This window comes from Cupressus sempervirens, chromosome 1 (assembly GCF_028749045.1).
Source record: "Cupressus sempervirens isolate cs-2001-9-10 chromosome 1, ASM2874904v1, whole genome shotgun sequence".
NCBI lineage: Eukaryota > Viridiplantae > Streptophyta > Pinopsida > Cupressales > Cupressaceae > Cupressus > Cupressus sempervirens.
This window is the reverse complement of record NC_143118.1, coordinates 303,379,126-303,399,261: the sequence shown is the minus strand read 5'-3', so window position 1 is coordinate 303,399,261 and position 20,136 is coordinate 303,379,126. Positions and strand designations below refer to the sequence as shown.

Genomic DNA, 20,136 nt, shown 5'->3' with positions numbered 1-20,136 from the left:
TACCCGAGGTCGCATTGTACTAACTGAATACCTTGTCACTCTCTTTTTGCGGTGAAGGACTGGGATACTCAATGCCACTGACTCCCATGTTACTGACCTCATTGCTATGTCCAATGTCCTTGCCGACTGACTGTTTGCCTACTGCACTCATATGCCAAGTGATCTCCAAAACCCTGCTGTCAGATTCTGTGGCCACTAGGTAGCATCTAACAATTTCCTTCCTGTGTATGCCTGCTCCAACCAATGTGCTCTTGGGTGCAATCCCAGTAAGAGTGATATATCACCAAACAAATTCCATACTAGCAAGAATGACGTCTCTAATGAACAGTTGGGGCTACATCCAACTCTTCACACTTGCCTTAAGGGGTTTTGTCCTCAAGGGCAATTAGTCACATTTAAGCAACCTTTGTTATTTTGACCAGTATTATATTTCGTGGTGTGAATCCCAATGTAGCTCCTTTCTTTTATAACCTCGATGTGAGGGGAAATGCAAACAATTAGGCAATGTGGGATAAAACCCAATTTAGTCTTTTAGTCACTTAAGTTACTTTTGTCATAAAGTAACTTATAAATAAACTTTATTAAATAAAGTGACTTAACTATAGGAGTTCCACACTTAAATATTTCCCCAACGAAACCAAATAGAATCCTGTGACTGGTTGGCATCCTCCAATTAAATGCCGTTAGCCTATCCGGATGGAGAGATAGACCAACAAGGCGCCATAAAACTTAGTGCGGAGAAGGGGACATACATAATACTCACTCTAAATTCATTCACTGAACTCAAAGACCATGCACAAAACTCGTAACATCACAAAAGTTATCATAACATAACCATGCATTGTCTCACAACACAACACATTTTTTGGAATTGCTTTTGTATAAGCAATTTTGAAGCCATACCAAGAGTAAGGTGCACACAAGCTACCATAACACATTTCAACTCAACCAAGTAAACGTAAGATCACATGAAACTAATGAATCCAATTTACCACGCCAAGACTCCCAATCAACACTCATTTCACACTCAAATTGGAGGATTTCTCAAAACTGGTTGCAACAAGCGACATAAACGATAACCACTATAAATTCAACCTTCTTAAAAATGAAATCCACACTTAAAAAACTACAATATGTCGCTAATATCACGAGATATTGTGAGCAAAACTGCTAGCCAATATAATCGCCAAATAAATCACTGATGATATTTTGAAAAAATTGCACCGCATTTGGGATGAAAAAATCACAGTTTTTATGATTGTTGGGTCAAAAAGCTGCTGATTAAGTCAACTTGAAAAATAATAAAGTTTTCTAAAAAATGTTCAGAATTTTTTCATTTTCTCGCAGGCTGTGATGGCTAACAAAAGGGTTGCGATGTCTATTGACGAAGGGTGCAATTATTGAGGACTATTAAGGCACTTAGATTCAGACTGCTGAACATAGAAGCACAGATTCAGACACATGAACTATTTTGACGATATGCCTCAAAGATGCCATCACATGGAGTGTTGATTGTAGGATACACACATAATGGTTGTGCTCTTCAACAGGTTATAGAAAACATTTTTGGAAATTCAATGTAAATTTGTCTAAGTATGCCAAATTTCATCCCCAATGAATGACTTGGAAAGTCGAATCTCCTCATATACACATCACTATTATGCTCTTGTATGCACACCAACATCACTATATATATTTTTATAGAGCTATAAGTTGTAAATTTATATAAGTTATGAGTTGATGATCTTGAGTTTATAAATAAGTTTATAATATCAAAATTTTAATTTATTTGAACTAGCTTTGTAAATTTATAATACTATATAATACAGAGTTATACTACTATTATAATATATATTATTACAAAAGTAGTATAATATTGTATTACAATAATAGATAAGACGTCTATTATTAGTTAATGGTTATCTTGTAAATATCTTTAGCTTTAGTTTGCTTTCGTTTTTTGCTTTCTCTGGAATAGAATGTTTCTATTCTTTACGATCGTTTCCTAAGGAAACATCGTCTCTTCCTTTTGTATAAATTGACCTTTCGGTCTCTGTTATTAATAAGCAAGTATTTACCAATTACCTTGTAATATGGTATCAGAGCTAAATACTTAAATTTTTTCGGAAAAATTTATAATTTCTTTTTGAAATTATTTGTTTAAATTTTTCCAAACTTATTTCAGCTAATTTCTCCAAAACCCACCTAGGGTTTTTCTGCTTGGAGAAATTCTCGAATTACGGGTCTGCAAATCGCGTGGAAATCGTGGCCATTTTTTGAAGACTTGCGTTTTTGGGGTGAAAATCTGCATGTTTCTGTATCAAATCTTCATGCTCTTAGCTGTCTCAGTCTGTCATCGTGCTCTGGGAAGCAGATTCGACCATTTTTCATCAAGAAATCCGAAGTTTTTTCAAGCTTTTTTCAGCTAGGGCCGTTTTTTTTCGAAACCCTAATTTTTGGGGTCGAAATTTTTTTTTGTTTGCAGATTCTTGGTGGGTTTTTCGAGAGCTCAACTGGGTTGTCGTCCGTTTTTTCTGGGTGCCTCGATTTTTGTGCCTCGATTTTCGAGCCAGCGGATTCAGAAAACGACAGCAGATTCCTTTTGGGTTTTTCGAGCTCTCTTTTGGGTCATTCTCTGATTCTTCTGAGTCTTCCGTATTTTTGCCTCGAAGAACGTGCCTTCACAGATTTTCACAGTTTTTCATTGGAAAACGTGCCATGGCATCTCTGACAAATATTCTGCTCGAGCATAATTCCAAATTCAATGGTCGCAATTATGGAACCTGGAAGCAATGCATCATTGCAATCTTCGAATATCGAAACACTGATCAACTTGTTCTGGGTGTTACGCAGCGTCCGACTTCTCCAGGTCCTGATCAAGATACATGGGATCTGAATAATCGAGAGGCAGTAATGCTTCTCAAACTATCCGTAGCTGATGACCAGCTTTCTCAGATTCCATCCGGCAAGACAACGGCCGAAATCTGGACACATCTAAAAGGTCTTCATGAGACTTCCGACAAGAGCAGAGCCTTCTTTCTGAAAAACACTCTGTTTTCTATTGTCATGGATGAGCGCACCTCGCTCCAGGCACACCTGAATCGGATTCAGGAAATCCGTGATCAGTTACTTGCCATCGGTCGCAAAATGGAGGAAGAGGATATTGTGGTAATCACTCTTCGGAGTTTACCAAATTCCTATGAGCATTTTATCGAGACTCTCAACATCACATCTACTGGTGTTGATCTAAAGTTCACTGATCTCTGCACCCTGCTACTTCAGCAAGATCGGTGGAAACAACAGTTCGGTAGCAGCTCCAGTTCCACCTCCACTGAGCAAGCCTTTGCTGCGAAATCCTTTCAGAAGGATAAGGGCAAGTTTCAGCAACCATCTCAGCAGAAGTCTTCTGCTCCAGCATCCGATGGTACCAAAAAGAAGAACATTCAATGCAACTATTGCCACAAGTATGGTCACATGAAGGTTGCATGTCGGAAACGCTTAGCTGCCCAGTCTAAGCAATCAGGTTCGCAACCCAAAGCGAACAGTGCAGAGCACACTGAGCAGGTGGAATCTGCCTTTTATGCCTTCATGGCTAAAAGACCCGCAGATCATGTACAGTCATCTGCCTGGTACATTGATTCAGGTGCCTCCCGACATTTCACTCACCGCAGAGACTGGTTTACTGACTACCAGCCTTATTCAGATTCTGTTATCTTTGGTGGTGGAGAAGAGTACACGGTTGTTGGTGAAGGCAACATTCAAATTCAGTCTGTTGGGAGGAAGCTCATATTCCTTGATGTGTACTACGTTCCAGGGATGGAACTAAATCTACTCTCGGTCAGTCAGTTGCTGCGACATTCTCCACACTTGGCAGTCACCTTCAGTTCACATCAGTGCACCATCACTGATCGGGCGACTAAGTCTACTATTTCAGTTGGTCTTGAGGATCATGGTCTTTTCAGACTTACTGATTCTGGTGATTCTCAGGACTTAGCTATGGCTGCTTGGCGATCTTCCATCAGCACACTTTGGCATCAGCGATATGGGTACTTAAATGTGCATTATCTCTCACAACTTGCTCGAGATGAGCTTGTTCTTGGTTTGCCAGAGATTCAAACCCAACACCTTGGAGTTTGTGACGCATGTCAGGCTGGGAAGCAACATCGCACACCTTTCCCCAGTGGCAATTCTTGGCGAGCTTCTCAAGTACTTCAGCTTGTTCATGCTGATATCTACGGCCCTATGGCCACTCCTTCTGTTCTTGGGTACAAGTATTTTCTGTTGTTTGTAGATGATTTCAGTAGAAAAATGTGGGTGTATTTCCTTAAAAAGAAATCCGATGCATTTATTGTATTTCAGAAGTTTAAACCCTTAGTTGAAAAAGAGTCTGGGAAATCTATTATTACTCTTAGATCAGACAATGGGGGGGAATTTTGTTCTAATGTTTTCTCTAGCTTCTTGGATACACATGGCATCCAACGCCAGTTCACCACACCCCACACGCCACAACAGAACAGTGTAGTTGAACGTCGGAACAGGACAATCACCGAGATGGCTCGTTCCATGCTTGAACACAGACATGTTCCGAAGCGTTTTTTGGCAGAAGCAGTTAACACTGCAGTTTATCTGTTGAACCGGTCACCCACAGTGGCGGTCAAAGGTAAAACTCCGGAAGAGGCCTGGTCAGGTCGCAAGCCCAGAATCAGTCACCTGAAGGTTTTTGGCTCTCTTGCTTTTGTTTGGATCCCTGATGCTTCACGCACCAAGTTGGATGCCAAGAGTCAGAAATTGATGCTTGCTGGATATAGCAGTCTTCACAAAGCCTACCGCCTTATTGATGTTGAGACATCTCGTCTCATATACAGCCGCGATGTAGTCTTTGATGAGCAGCGAGGACCATTCATGCCTGTTTCTCCTGTTCCTGATCCAACAGACCAGCCTATGCAGGTTCATGATTTGGGAGTTCGGCTTCCATTAGGTCCACCTGATGGGAGGGCTCCAGTAGCTCCTACAGCTCCAGTCCTGCCAGTGATACCTGTACAGCCACCTTCGGCTTCTCCTGCAGGATCACCTCGTTTTGAAGATGCTTCACCTGAGTTTGATCCAGATTCTTCTGATCAGGATCCTGCTGATCAAGCATCTCCTAGTACTACTGTTGGTCATTCTCCTCTCCGGCCTAAGTGGTGGGCTAAGACACTTGCTGATCTTCATGATGATGAGCTCATTGATGGGAGAACTACTCGGAAAAAGAGCAAAACTATAGATTCTGTTAACTTTGCTCTTATGGCCAACATTCACAGTGTGTTTGAACCTCAAACATATTCCGAGGCTAAAAGAATTCCAGAGTGGGAACAGGCCATGCAATCTGAACACCAGAGCCTGCTGAAGAACAACACTTGGGTCCTTTCTGATCTTCCCCCAGGGAAGAAACCCATTAGCTGCAAATGGGTCTACAAAATCAAATACAAATCAGATGGTACTTTGGATAAGTACAAAGCTCGTTTAGTGGCAAAGGGCTTTTCTCAGCGTCAGGGCATTGATTATGAGGAGACCTTTGCTCCTACTGCAAAGATGAGCACCATTAGATTAGTCTTAGCCATGGCAGCACAGTTTGGCTGGAAGGTCCATTAGATGGACGTAAAGAGTGCTTTCCTGAATGGTGATCTCTATGAAGAGGTCTACATGACGCAGCCTCCTGGTTTCAAGGTTGCTGGTAAAGACCATCAGGTTCTCAGATTGGTAAAAGCTCTCTATCGTTTGAAGCAGGCCCCTCCGGCATGGTACATCAAGATTGATACGTACCTCAGTGATCAAGGCTTCAAGAGGAGTTCTTCAGACTCAAATCTGTACATCAAGACTACTGACAGTGACATCCTTCTGATTATCTATGTGGATGATCTGATCATCATTGGCAGTTTGGCATCTTTGATTCAGGGAATCAAACAACACTTATGCCAGTCTTTTGATATGACTGACCTTGGGCTCATGCATTATTGCTTAGGTGTTGAAGTTTGGCAACAGTCTTCTGGTATATTCATCTCTCAGTCCAAATATGCCAGAGCCTTGTTAGACAAATTCCGAATGCAGGATTGCAAACCTGCATCTACACCTATGGAGAAAGGTCTCAAGTTATCAGCCAAGTCTGATTCTCCTTCCGTTGATGATACTACGTATAGGCAACTAGTAGGCAGCCTCATCTACCTATCTGCTACTAGGCCTGATATCAGCTTCGCAGTCAGCTATATTTCACGCTTTATGACAGCTCCTAAGGCTGATCATTGGATGGCAGCAAAGCGTGTGCTTCGTTATGTGAAAGGCACTTCTGATTATGGACTTCTGTATTTTCGGAGTTCTAATCCTAAACTCAGTGGGTTCATAGATTCAGATTGGGCAGGCTCTGTTGATGATAAAAAGTCAACATCTGGATATGTGTTCAGTTTGGGATCCGGTGCAGTCACATGGACCAGCAAGAAGCAGCAGGCAGTTTCTCTCTCTTCTACAGAGGCTGAATATAGAGGGACTGTTAAGGCAGGATGTGAAGCTGTCTGGCTTCGTCGGATGCTTGGGGATATGCAGATGTCACCAGCAGGACCGACTACTCTGTTTGTTGATAACGAAGGCGTTATCAAGTTAGCACGAAATCCAGTCTTCCATGAACGAACCAAGCATGTGGATGTTCATTGTCATTACATACGACAGCTGGTTGAAGATGGGACTATAGATTTGCAGTATGTTCCTACCTCAGATCAGACTGCAGACATTCTCACCAAGCCTCTTGGTCCTGATAAGTTTGTCAAATTCAGAGGACAGCTTGGTGTGTTAGATAGATTAACCATTAAGGGAGGGTATTACAATAATAGATAAGACGTCTATTATTAGTTAATGGTTATCTTGTAAATATCTTTAGCTTTAGTTTGCTTTCGTTTTTTGCTTTCTCTGGAATAGAATGTTTCTATTCTTTACGATTGTTTCCTAAGGAAATATCGTCTCTTCCTTTTGTATAAATTGACCTTTCGGTCTCTGTTATTAATAAGCAAGTATTTACCAATTACCTTGTAATATATTGTATGTTAATAAATTTATTATAGAGAGTTATAAATTAGTATAAATTAATAACTGTATATCTAATAAATTATAATACTGTATATTTATTCCTTTTTTTGATCAGTAAACGGCTGAAGCCTAGAGTAATTATTGTTATTTGTTATAATTAATTATTTTTATGTATTGAGCGAATTCGAACCCAAGACCTCCTACATGAGAGGCTCACAATTTACCATTGTGTTGTAGGCTCTTGCCTATTGTATATTTATTCTTAATGCTAATATGCATATGCATTGTTTATTAACAACATTTATAAGTTTACAGTGTTTATAAATTATAAATTCAATATAGAGAACAAATATATTTATTTATAGTCTTCATAATTATTTATTAATATATATCTATAAAAATTATATATTTCAAATGTTCGATAAAAAGTGCCGATTTATTACCAATTTTTTTGCTGAATTTTTTTGGCAATTCTGAGATTTTCAGAAATTTTCAACTAGCCGAGATATTGCCGAAATGGAGTTTTTCAACTATGATCCACATAGTCCATTTCAAATTCACCAATAATGAGCAACAACACAACTTCACATTCATCATTCACCAAGACCGACAAAGTAGATGAAATCTGCCCAATCTGGGCACATACATGCCAATGTAGCAAAGCTAACAAATCTTCAGACTTACTCAAAAGGAGATCTGGGCAAACCCCATGATTTGCTATTAATCTCCATCTCAAAAATACAATTTCTTCATTCATTTGTGTTCAAACAATTCTGGAAACATATGGACAGCAAACCCTTGTATTTCATGATTTTCATTGAAAGATAATCAAATCATTGTCAAATTTGTTCAAACATGTTCGTAGTAAAATTTAATACAATAGCAATGCATTTTTAAACATTGCCAAACCAAGAATTCAGAATTTAACCAAGAATTGGAGGAGAAAATCAAGAAAATACCTTCACTTGCTCAAATAAAAAAAAATGACAAGAAATTGAACAAATCTTCACCAAATGCCATGCAATTTTGTGGAAAGATTGTAATCAAGGAGAGGAATCCGCAGAAATAATATCCACAATTATTTCCATTCAAATTTCCTCCACAAGTGAATTTTGAATTCAGCATGAGGTTTTTTCCAAATACTTGGAAAAATTAGAAAAGAGCATAGAATGTTGAGTTCAAAACATGAACTTTTTAATTTATTTTAAATACCCCTTTTTTAAAACATAAAAACACATTAAGGCAGTTAACTTCATAAAATAAACCTCCAAAATTCAAAACCAACTCCCAAGGTTGAAATCCCACTAAAATAGAACACCCATATAACACTAGTCGGTGACAACAAGAATATGACAATGATAATAACCAGTGACACCATCCAACATGCAAATACATAAATAAAATCACATACAGACCAGAGACCATTATGGACATGTAATGTTCCCTTTTATGATTATTTGGACACTGTGAATCACTGAATTAATTCTTCAATACAATGTGCAAAAAATGTAGATATATGAATTATTTATAATAATGAATGCAATAATTGTGAAATATGAATACAAGACAATGAACTATATAGATGACTAGCAGTTGCAAATGCTACAATAATGGAAATGCAAGAATGAATTGTATTGTGATGGTAATAATAATGCTATTAGCAATGCTGTAATGTGAATTCAGTGATAAATGGGTTACGACAGAATGTACATATGACTGGCAATTCCAAATGCAATGTTGAATGCTCTCAATATGGATAATGGATGATTCTGCAGTCTCAGAATTCAGTTTATGTGTAAAGTCTGTTTCTGATGTTACAATGTATTTTATGCACTTAATTCTGTATAGCCGTCTGTGATCTTTGAATGTATTATATGCTGTGGTTACAGGTTTACATGTAAACTTCAGGCAGAGATATGCCATCTCTTATATTCAATGTTATGTATAGAATCTTTGTCTATCACTCAAGCTGTCTCAGATATATAATTATGACGTATGCTCTTCGTATGGATCCCGTCTCTGATATGTGATTATAATGCTTGCACCAGTGGTAGTGGCAACAACCTTTGATGCTCGGTATACAAGTGATTCCACAAAGGGGAGTTTAAGTAATACGTACAAATCCTCTCCAATGATGCTTTGGAGAGCCAATCGGCTTAATATAAATATACGCTGAAGAGGCATGATGGAAAGACACCAATCTTCATAACTAGCATTTGTCATTTACTTATAATAATGACTTATGATCTATGTTCCACGGAGTTTCTGGGACGGGGACTTTTTAGGGGACGGGGACGTGTTTCCGGTACGGGTACGGATCGAAGCCAAAATTTAGGGGACGGGACATCAGGGGACGGCGATTAAAAACATAGGGGATTTTTTTTAATATAGAGACAAAATTCAAATATGTATATCATAACATTGATAAACCATTCAACATAGACATTTTAGAAGATAAATACATGGAATATTATCAAATAGAAAATACTAAGTGCTTCCATTATAACAATATCACATACATATATAGCAAAAATTAAAACGCCTAAAGGCTTCAAGTATCATGCTGAAATCAGAATGAAATAAAGAGAAGTCCAACTAAAATAGTTAGTAAATAGTAAATACCAAACGCAATCTTTCCTCACTAAACACAATCTTTGCTCATTGCTGCTACTGCTCTTATGTTTTTTTCCTTCCTCTTAGCAAGTATGTTAAATCCAAAAATGAGTAGAAGAGTTAGTGTTTTAATGGACCAAATATGGGTTGCATATTGTTATTATGTCTTTAAGATGACTAGGGGCACACGAACAACAAAAATTAGAAAAAAATGTTTTTTTGGGGATGGTTTGCCTTTACCAGATTGACTGGAAAAAAGGGGACGGCCAGCAGTTTCGGGGACGGATAGGGGACGGCAAAACCGTCCCCGATACTGCTGGCCGTCCCCAAGTTTCCTGCCAAAAAAAATTGGCCGTTTCGGGGACGTTTCTGAATTTTTCAAAAAGGGGACGACTCAAGGGACGGCCAAAATCCGTCCCTGCGTCCCCGTTTCGTCCCCGGTACGGGTACGAGGGTAAAACCCCAGGAAACGTGTCCCTGTGGAGCATAGCTTATGATTAATATGAGTAATCATATGTAACTGTTGTTTAGATAATCATCATTAAATGCCAAGCATCGATGGTATTGTGATATAGCCATTGCTAAGTATGTAATTGTTATTTTACTTGTAATATTCACTTGTGATTATAATGAGTAATCATATGTGATTAGTCATAATAATCATATGTCATTATTGAATTATTTCTCATATCAGCCCTGAATACTGTCAACTCTATAATACACACTAGCTCGTAATACTGTCGGCTGGGATGTGCATAGTCCACGAGAATGAGTTGGAAGTGATGCCCAACCATGGGAAGCAATGGTCTCGATGATGCCATTCTCATCTTCATATTGCATAAATATATATATGAATATGAACATGATGCTTATTGTAGAATGCTATGAGTGCATATTATGGGTACATCTATGCATGTTAGGATGTTACTTGTATGTGTCAATGTGCATGGAACATTATATCACATGTGGATGTATTCATAGAACAGTGATATGAATGACTGGGTAATGATGAGTGATGGTATGAATGTATTTGATGTATTATCATGCATGAATGAGTATGATGATGCATCTGTGTGGATTGGTAAGCAGAAAATGGTGGTGATCTCTAGTTTATTGAAATGAATTTAAATATTATGCAAGTGCAGGAATGTATGTACAAGACAAGATATGTTTACTCCTCCTTGCCCCTATTTACATGTTTATGTTTTTGCTATGTTACCAAATTCTTCCCTTGGCAACCCCAAAGTCTGGTCCTTATCACATTCTTGCAAAAGTATGTCACAGAATCTGGCATGAATTTTGCCATTTTATGGTGAACTTGTAAATCTGCAGCAGGACCCAGGCTGAAGTTGGCCAAAAAATAGATTATTTTGACTATTTAAGGATTTTTTTGGTCTATTTAAGTCAATCTAACCCTCCAACCCTAAAATAGACCACTAAAAAGGCCAAATTGATAAAACATGTGTCATTTGGACTATTATATTTATTATTAATATATATGGTGGTGTATTTTGCTATATTTCTTTACTGCATGGTGGTGTATGAACTTATTTGCTGCTGCATATATAGGTATGTATCTATGTATACACAGTACACACACACACACGTATATTTTAAAAAAAACATGATTTTGTATGGGCGAACCCAGAACGAATTCAAACCCACCCCCTAAATTTTTTGAAGGAATTTCGAAATCAAATCTTGAATCTGCATCCGGACCTGAATCCGAACCGGCAATTTAGTGTTTTTTATTAAAATAATGGGATATCATAGGACATCACAATCAAACCACACAAACAAATCACATGTTTCAACATACCAAGCAAGGCGGGTGATTGTTACCTCTTGGTAACTTGTTGGCCAAAATAAACGATATGGCAATTGTCACCCAAATTAGGAATGAATTGGGGCTAGGAGAACCAGTTGGCCATATGATTAACTCCAATTTTACCACCGTCAGAGTTATTTTTGTTTTTAGGCATGCTCAGACTTGCTAAGTCAGGTGAAGTCGATGCTTGGTACTTGTCTACGTTAGTGCAATTGCCGAAGAACATAAATAGGTCATATCAAACAGCAACAGCTAATGAAGGGGATTGAGACATTGTGTGGGCCTCGTGAGTAAGTAAGTACGACCCTGTCACTCTTCATACAAACACGTCAAACAAGATCAGCCAAAACTATTAACATAAGCACAGTTATCGAACATCAGTAGATACATGCACTAGTACATTAGTGACTCGTAATCATGCAATTGACCATCTGAATAATCTGAATAATCAACATTCCATAATTCATCTAGCCAACATATCATTCTAATCAGTTATCTGCCACATTTTTCAAGTAACCATATTATCCAACAAGGATCATCAATATTACTAGGTACCTTTTAATTATCATACAGTAACACTAGTACATCAGTATATCAGTTATGCTTACCTCTTGCTACATCTGAGCTAGGGTACAATGCTAAATTATGTGCTTACGGAGATGCAGTTGGGGTGGCACTGTAATCGACTTATCATACGGTGATTTGAGGAACAAAATTATAGTGGTCTATCTGGATGACTTGATTGTGTTTCGGAAAAAAAGAGATCAGCTGAAATATTTGGAAGCAATCCTATAAAGATGCTGAGAACACGACGTTTCACTTAATCCCACGAAGTCAATTTTCTGCATTACAAAAGGAAAACTCTTAGGACACTATCTTGAAGGAAGGAATAAGGATTGATTCTGAATGGGTCAAGGCCATCCAACAGTTGAATTTGCCTTCCAAAAGGAAATTGTTAAATATTTCTCTGGTCAGGTCTATTTCTTAAGAAAGTTGTTCCAGATTTCTCTAAAATTACCAAACACAGTAATATGATGAAGGAGAAACAAGATTTCAAGGAGATTGACCATGGTAATAAAGGTTTCGAAGATATCAAAGAAGCCATTTGATACGTGCCAATCTTGGTTCACCTAGAATTTAATAAGGATTTTGTGATCTATGTTTATGGCTTTGGACACACTACATCAACCATTTTTTTGCAAGGTAATGAGTACAAAATGAAAATGTCGATTGCTTTTTTGAATATGCCACTTAAGAAACATGAGCTGAATTACTCCCAAATAGAGAAGCATGCTTTTGCAATAGTCAAAGTGGTCAGGCAATTCAAATTTTATATCTTGTGTTCTGATACTACAATATATCCTTGACCTAATAGTTAGGAGCATAGATTAAAATCTCTCCGAGAAGTGGCAGATATCTCTACTTCTCGTGAGAACTTTTCCAAAACGAGAAAACTTAAGGTTTTCTGGTGAGAAATTCAACTTGAGAAGACCTTAATTTCTTGCCGATAAGTTGGTCACTACTTTGCGATAAATCGCAAACTTCTCATGATAACTTAATTACTTCTCTTAGGTGACACCAGTAAAACTGGGACACCCATCGACTTGCCCATTCATTGTTTGTTTTGCAATTTTGAGTGTTTGGAGGAGAGGAGAAGGATTTTGATAGTGAAATTGTTTTTGGCAGCCTTGTAGATAGATCACAAGTGGATTTGAAGCAAATTCCGGATTCACAAGTGAGTTTTCTAAATTCTTTTTCTTTTTTATGGGAAGGGGAAGAGGAAGATGTAGATTAGTTTCATATTTTACTTGACATTTGTATTTGCTTATCTTTTTACAAAGAAAATTTTCTATTTCTAGTTTGCTTTAGAGTTCATAGTCTCTAAATATGACTACCAGCCATTGACATTCCACACGAGGATGCAACTTTGTTACATATTGCATTTATATATATCTAGATCAGCTTGTTTGGTTTGTTTACTCATTTACTGATTCATTAGATGCATATCCTTAACGAATTTTGCAAAAAAATGCATTTCTAATCAAATTTATGTCATTTTTAAAATTCAGGATATTTTCTTGAGAAGTTGCCGATTTATCTCCAATATTTGCAGTGAACTTTATTTTTTGCCTCGCCGATAAGTGGCAGAGAACGAGATTTTGAACTATGGTCAGGAGTATCCTCAAACAACTAGATATCAGCTGCAGTAAAGATAGGTATGGGTGGAAAAGTCACAGTATTATCTAGAAGAAGTTGAAGAACTCCCAATGGCCATACTAGTAAGTCTTCAAGATCCATGGTTTTTGAATGCCGTGTACCTTTGAGTTATGGTGAATGCCCCTCCCCATTTATTATCGAGAGAACAGAGAAATTTGAAGTGGAAAGTAGCTGAATAGGTTATCTGGAACAACACTCAGGTGAAAAGAGGCTTAGATGGGAACTTTTCTGAGGTGTGTGGAAAGAGATTAGAGTCGGAAGATACTAGAAGCTTTCCAAAATGAAGCTTGCATTGGTAGTTTCTCCTCAACCGTGGCTGCATTTAAAATTTTGGGGCGATGCTACTACTGGCTGGGCATGTTCAAGGACACATATCAGTGGGTTGCAAGATGGGAGAAATGTAAATAGTTTGTTGGGCAAACATGGTTAGCAACATTCCCACTCAAGCCATTAGTGACTGAAGAACCATTCCAACTATGGGGATTGGATTTTGTGGGGCCAATCAATCCCTCATTGAGCATTGGCCATACATATATACATATAACAACAAACTATTTCACCAGATGGGTAGAAGCCATATTTGTTTAGCGAATTACTTTAGAGGTAAATATAAATTTATTAAAAAGAATAGACCTGTATTTTTTGGAGTCCACTCAAGTTGGTTGTAGACAATGCCACAAATTTTTCCATGTCCGAAATTGTTCTTTTCAGCGATTAACATGGGATCACAATGGCTCTCTCATCAGATTAATATCTCCAAGGAAATGGATAGAGTCTAGACCAATTCTAGCAACAAGAACTTGCTGTCAACATGAGGAAATTGATGGATGAGAGTCGGAGGAGTTGGCACTAAAAGTTATATGAATCTTAATGGGCAAATACTAATAGAATTACACCAAAGAGAGCAATTGGAATGTTGCCTTTCGACTAGTATAGCACTGCCACTCTAATTAGAAATGAGTCACAAGATTACACTCCATCAAGCAAGGGTGAAAATATTTTTGATAGGAAAGCTAGGTCAAGAAATTTTATGGAGCGAGATATGGTGCTTCTCAAAGACAAGAAAACAGAACCTAAAGGGGCACATAACAAGGTTATTTTTCCTTTTAAGTGTTTCATGGGGAAGCATCATCTGGACTAGGATGCCTCCTTGATATCTGATCACCACTTCTCATGTCTTGTGTATGTTTCAAGGACACCCCTTGGGTTGGTACTTTGAGATGTTCCTGAAGGCTGAGACCTAAGTTACCTGGTTTGTCAGTCCTAGGGTATAATATTGCTCTGATTCGATTTGGGTACAGGTCCTAGTCAGGTTTGACTTTGGGTTCGGCCAGGGCTTGAACCCAACCAGGCTGGTTCATCCAGGACGAATCTGGGCATACTTGGTCAGATTGACGACAAACCATTTGAGTTTCATGGTTATTTATTGGAACCAACTGCCAATAAATGAAGCACTGCCCCCTCTCGGGACATTTGAATTTCAGAGTTATTTGAATTTTGTTATATCTTTTAACAGCAGTCCATTTAAATATAAAGTTACATAAGGTGATCAAGCGGTACAAGACATATAGTCCTGCATGCAATTGATAATATTTTATACTACTGTAACTTTCAACTTACTTAAGCTAACTAAATATTTCAATTGTGAGTTTTAATAACTAATAGTGTATCCAGAGATCCTAAAATAACAAAATTGAAAAGCTAGATAGGTCAAAGTACCTGCTACAATTCCCAGTTGAACTTTATTCTTGCACTGCTTTGTTATACCAGATAAGGTGATGAGGGAACTGGTGAAAGTCCAGCTGCCCTTCCAAATACAGCCTGTTGGATTCTTCGATTCTTCTTTTCTCTTATGTTGTTCCATAATCTACTCTTCACTGCTATGTGACAGGATTTAATGGGTTCCAAGCATAGATTATCCACATTGAAAACTTTTTTTTTTTTTAGCATAAAACCTGTAAAAGCAAGGCTTCTAATGCACTTATTTATTGAAGCATGTTTTTAATTGATCTAATTTAGTAAAGTTAATTGTCTAGACAAATAATCTAGTGGTTGTAGAATAACGAACAACACTAGTTTATGTATTTTAAAAGTAATACTAGTTTATATATTTAATCTTTTGATATTGAACTTGAAGTATATGATACTACAATTACAAGTTTGTAGTGTTTTTTTCTCTGTTTATATGATGCTATGTGACATTTTAATCTTAATTAATTATTTTTTTGCATGATTTTTAACTAATGAACCCAAACCCCATTTCAAAAATTTTCTGTACTGGCAAATTGGTTCCTTGAACCTGAACCCAAACCAACAGCTTAGCCTGAGATACTCAGGAGTCTTTGAGTAGTCTCCAACTGTCCTAGGGACTTCTTGTTATTCAACCCAAACCCCTGTAAGGGGATGCTGCCCGATGACTACATTAGGAACTCTTCCCTCAAACACTCGCAAGAGGCATTGCCCTTTGACCCCTAACCTCTGCCAGCAGTGTTAATGTTCAATGCAGTCATTGCCATGTTTTTAATGTTAGTTTTAAAATTTACGTAGTATGCAAATTTTCCGTTTGCAACTCTTATACTTATTCTTGATTTAGCCCCAAACCTCCTCCTATCATTGTTAATGTTCAATCCAATTTTTATGATATTTTAAATGTTTATTACTAGTATGCCAAAGTTTCATTTGCAATTCTTATACTCATTCCATTCACATTAGGGACTTCTTGGGATTCAACCCAAACCCCTGCAAGGGGATGCTGCCCGATGATTGCGTTAGGAACTCTTCCCTCAAACTCTCGCAAGAGGCGTTGCCCTTTGACCCCTAACCTCTGCCAGCAGTGTTAATGTTCAATGCAATCATTGCCATGTTTTTAATGTTAGTTTTAAAATTTACGTAGTATGCAAATTTTCCGTTTTCAATTCTTATACTTATTCTTGATTTAGCCCCATACCTCCTCCTATCATTGTTAATGTTCAATGCAATGTTTATGATATTTTAAATGTTTATTGCTAGTATGCCAAAGTTTCATTTGCAATTCTTATACACATTCCATTCACATCTTTTAAAACAAAAATCTCAAGTAATATATGTATTTGTACAGTGTCGCACCTCCATCCCCCCTGCACGCCCCTTCCCGCCCATCCCCAAACTCTAGACCGTTGGTGCCTCAGTCCCTCGCCTCCCCAGTAGAAAACTCCATGGAACTGTGGACTAATTTTGTGGCATTTCTAATGAAGTAGTAATATTCTGCTCAATCTTTGATCTCTTTTAAAGTTTGGCAACAGGAATGATCAGTGAGCTGTATATGACTATCAGAGTTTCACCTCGTAAGAAAATTGAATAGATTGTATATATTGCTAGGTGAGGACCTATTTGATCTAGATACAGCTCAACTGTGGTGGGCTGGTAAGGAGTTGATGCGTGACAAGAAGTTGTGTGATCGTGTTGGAAAAAATGAGAAAACAAAGGTATACGATCTGCTTGATGTTGTTAACTCTTTAAAAGAGTATTCCGATTCCATTATATATAGGCAATCAATGCTTACAGAAATTCCTGGTTCTATTACAGATCATTGCCAAGCTACAAGTAAGAGGTCATGGTCCTCCCACCCGTGAAGCAGTAAGTTACAAGTTGTTTGGGAACATCACGCCACTTAGTTTGTTCTTTTTGAAATTCTAAATTAAAGTTTGAACATTTTATTACTTTTAGAATTGTCAAACTTGATTTTACCGGTGACTAATATGTGACAATTTGCATGAATATAAGTAAAATGGTGAGTATTCAATATATTTTACCAGAAGTTGCTTACATCGTAATTTGGTTCTCTGCCAGCCAGTGGATGCTGAGACCCAGAAAGCAATGATGGCTTCACACAAACAAAAAGAGGCATGAGAATCGCAAACAAAATCATTTTTTATGGGTTTTGATGTTATTACCTATGATGTGCAATTTAGAAATTTCGTATTATTTTAACATATCACTGAAGAATAGCCTCTTTGGGTTCATAGTAAATACTCATTTATTTTGTGAAATATAATCCTTCACTGTTCCAAGTCATTGATTATGGCATTTCTTGCTAATAGAAGCTGGAAGATCAAAAGGAAGATTTGTACACAAACCCCTCAAAGACAAACCCCAAATCCTTGAAGGCTCAGTTTCAAGGCTTGTCCGTGATACACTACAAATAGAGGTTGCTGGAAGTGGAAGATGAATTGGATTTAAACCTGTTGCACTCTGCCATGAAAGTGCTTCAGCAGTTGGATGTGTATGAATGTTTTGTAATCTATACGAACGTGGTATGTTCTCTGGGTATTACCGTTCTTGTTGATATAAACATGGGCTGTTACAACCTCGTTGACATGGGCACATGCTATTCGTATCTTTGTTGATACAAACTCTGGTCATTAGTATTTTAAATATATGTTCTGTAGAGTTCTGTACTATTTGTAACCCTGACAACTTACAGCTATAGTTCATGGATAAAACTACAAGAAGGTTAAAAAATCCCAAATATTTCTGAAACTAGAATAGTGTTTGATTAGATAGACTTCATGATTGATGCAGGGACAATTTTCACACGGTTTCTTGTTGTTTAAAGACATCCATTTTTCTTTCACAGATCTTTGGTATTTAATCTATTCTTCCTTATGCATTACAATCACAATAGTGTATGATGGCAAGCAAGGAACACATTTCATCATATTGGAGGAGCTCTGTGGTCAATTTCTCCAAATAGATATTGAGGTGTAGAAAGCAGATTGTGGTAGCTTCATGTATCTCTTGTAAGAGATTTTCTATAAATTTGCAATTATTACAGTGTTTCACAGGGACACGTTGCCCCTAAAAAAACCCGTGTCCCCTATAGTGGGACGTCTCCATAGAGACTGCCATCCACACCACCACCAGTACCACCACTTCTGTTGGGGACGCTTCTGTGTTGCTTGCTATATGGCTTATGCCATTGTGTATTGATTTCATCGTCTAACTTTTAACTTTCTGAAAACGAGTTGGCCTTTCATGGGTCATTCGCAGAGACATTATATTCCATATTTTGCCTTAAAGATTTTAGTTTACCTCTATTTTTATATCAGCACACCCCTGCCACCTCTCATCCACACCACCCTACTCCCCACCGTCCTTTTCCACCACTGACCAAATTTGGGTCCTCCTTTTAAGACATTATTGTATTTCTTGCAAATAAATAAAGTCAGCAGTTATTGTTGGATATATTGTTGTTATCTCCTTTCATTAGTATCTCATTTGATTACGAATTTAAAACAAGAGACGCAATGCGTCATAGTTCCTGTCTAACGAATAATAGTTGTAGAGGTTTACACGAGTGAGAATCTAAATTAACATTATGAAAGCATTGATTTTTATTTAGAAATGCAGTTGTGATCTGATAGGATTGCTCATATTTTGTTGTTAAATTCTTGTCCTAGAAATGCACTTGTGATTTGATAGGATGGCTCATATTTTGTTGTTAAGTTCTCATGCTCTATTATTATATCTTTGGGCATTTAAGCCCAAGAATAAGAGGCCAAAGTTCCCAATATGGCACTAAGTACTTAATATCATACTATGATCAATACATATACTTTAGACAGATTTGCACCTTCTAAGTTGACAACTTAAATTATGTGCAATGAGGAAATATATCCATACCAATATTTGAATTATAGAACTTGAAGAAGTGATGAAGCATTTGGAGTATCACGTTATATGTTTAAGCATAGTATGCATGCTACTAGACAACCATAAGTAGTTGGAATAACTCCCTCAACTATGTATTATTTTCATCTTGATTATCAAATGGAACTCACACTATTTTTAATCATTAGCACTGGACAAAATCTAGGATAAAGATACAGATAGAGATAAATAATAGTATATAACAATAACAACATAAACATATATGCAGAGGAAAAAATGATAGATAACCACGAAAATGCACTTCCTTACGAAGGAGAGGATTCAGAATTTTTTTTGAAAAGTTAGAAAAAACAATGTAAAGGGAGTGCATTTTCGTGGCTGTATAGCCACGGGCGATAATATAGAGGAGGAAGAGGAAGAGAGAAAATAGTAAGATAAGAGTGATACCAACATAAGTTGTGTGTGTGAGAGAGAGAATTAAATATAGTTATTTTTCTTAATAAAACAGATAGTCAAAATAAAATCATAGTTATAATAAAAAAGTAAAATATATTATATTTTAATTAATAAAACTAAATTTATTTTTTAATATTAAAACTCACATTTCTATAAGAAAAAATGAAATGTATTGAAATAAAAAAATATTTTATAAGTAAATCTAATTGTTTAATTTTACACAATTAGAGAAGGTTTACTATTTAATGTTTTGTATTCCCAAATTTTTAATAAAATTAAGTAATTTTTAATTATGAAATAATATCTATATAATTTAATAT

The 20,136-nt window shown here is 37.1% G+C and overlaps 1 protein-coding gene across 4 annotated transcripts in view; it reads left to right on the top strand.

The window, feature by feature from the left end:
* The window catches only part of LOC149577317 (uncharacterized), a 96,179-nt gene extending 77,944 nt beyond the window's left edge, over positions 1 to 18,235 (top strand). For all 4 annotated transcript variants that reach the window (XM_089823423.1, XM_089823420.1, XM_089823413.1 and 1 more), the window contains 4 exons: positions 17,069 to 17,175; positions 17,276 to 17,326; positions 17,540 to 17,593; positions 17,791 to 18,235. In XM_089823423.1, coding sequence (XP_089679549.1) covers positions 17,069 to 17,175; positions 17,276 to 17,326; positions 17,540 to 17,593; positions 17,791 to 17,895 — 317 coding nt within the window. In that variant the 3' untranslated portion in view covers positions 17,896 to 18,235. The remainder of the gene's footprint in view (positions 1 to 17,068; positions 17,176 to 17,275; positions 17,327 to 17,539; positions 17,594 to 17,790) is intronic.
* Positions 18,236 to 20,136: the final 1,901 nt, after the last annotated feature.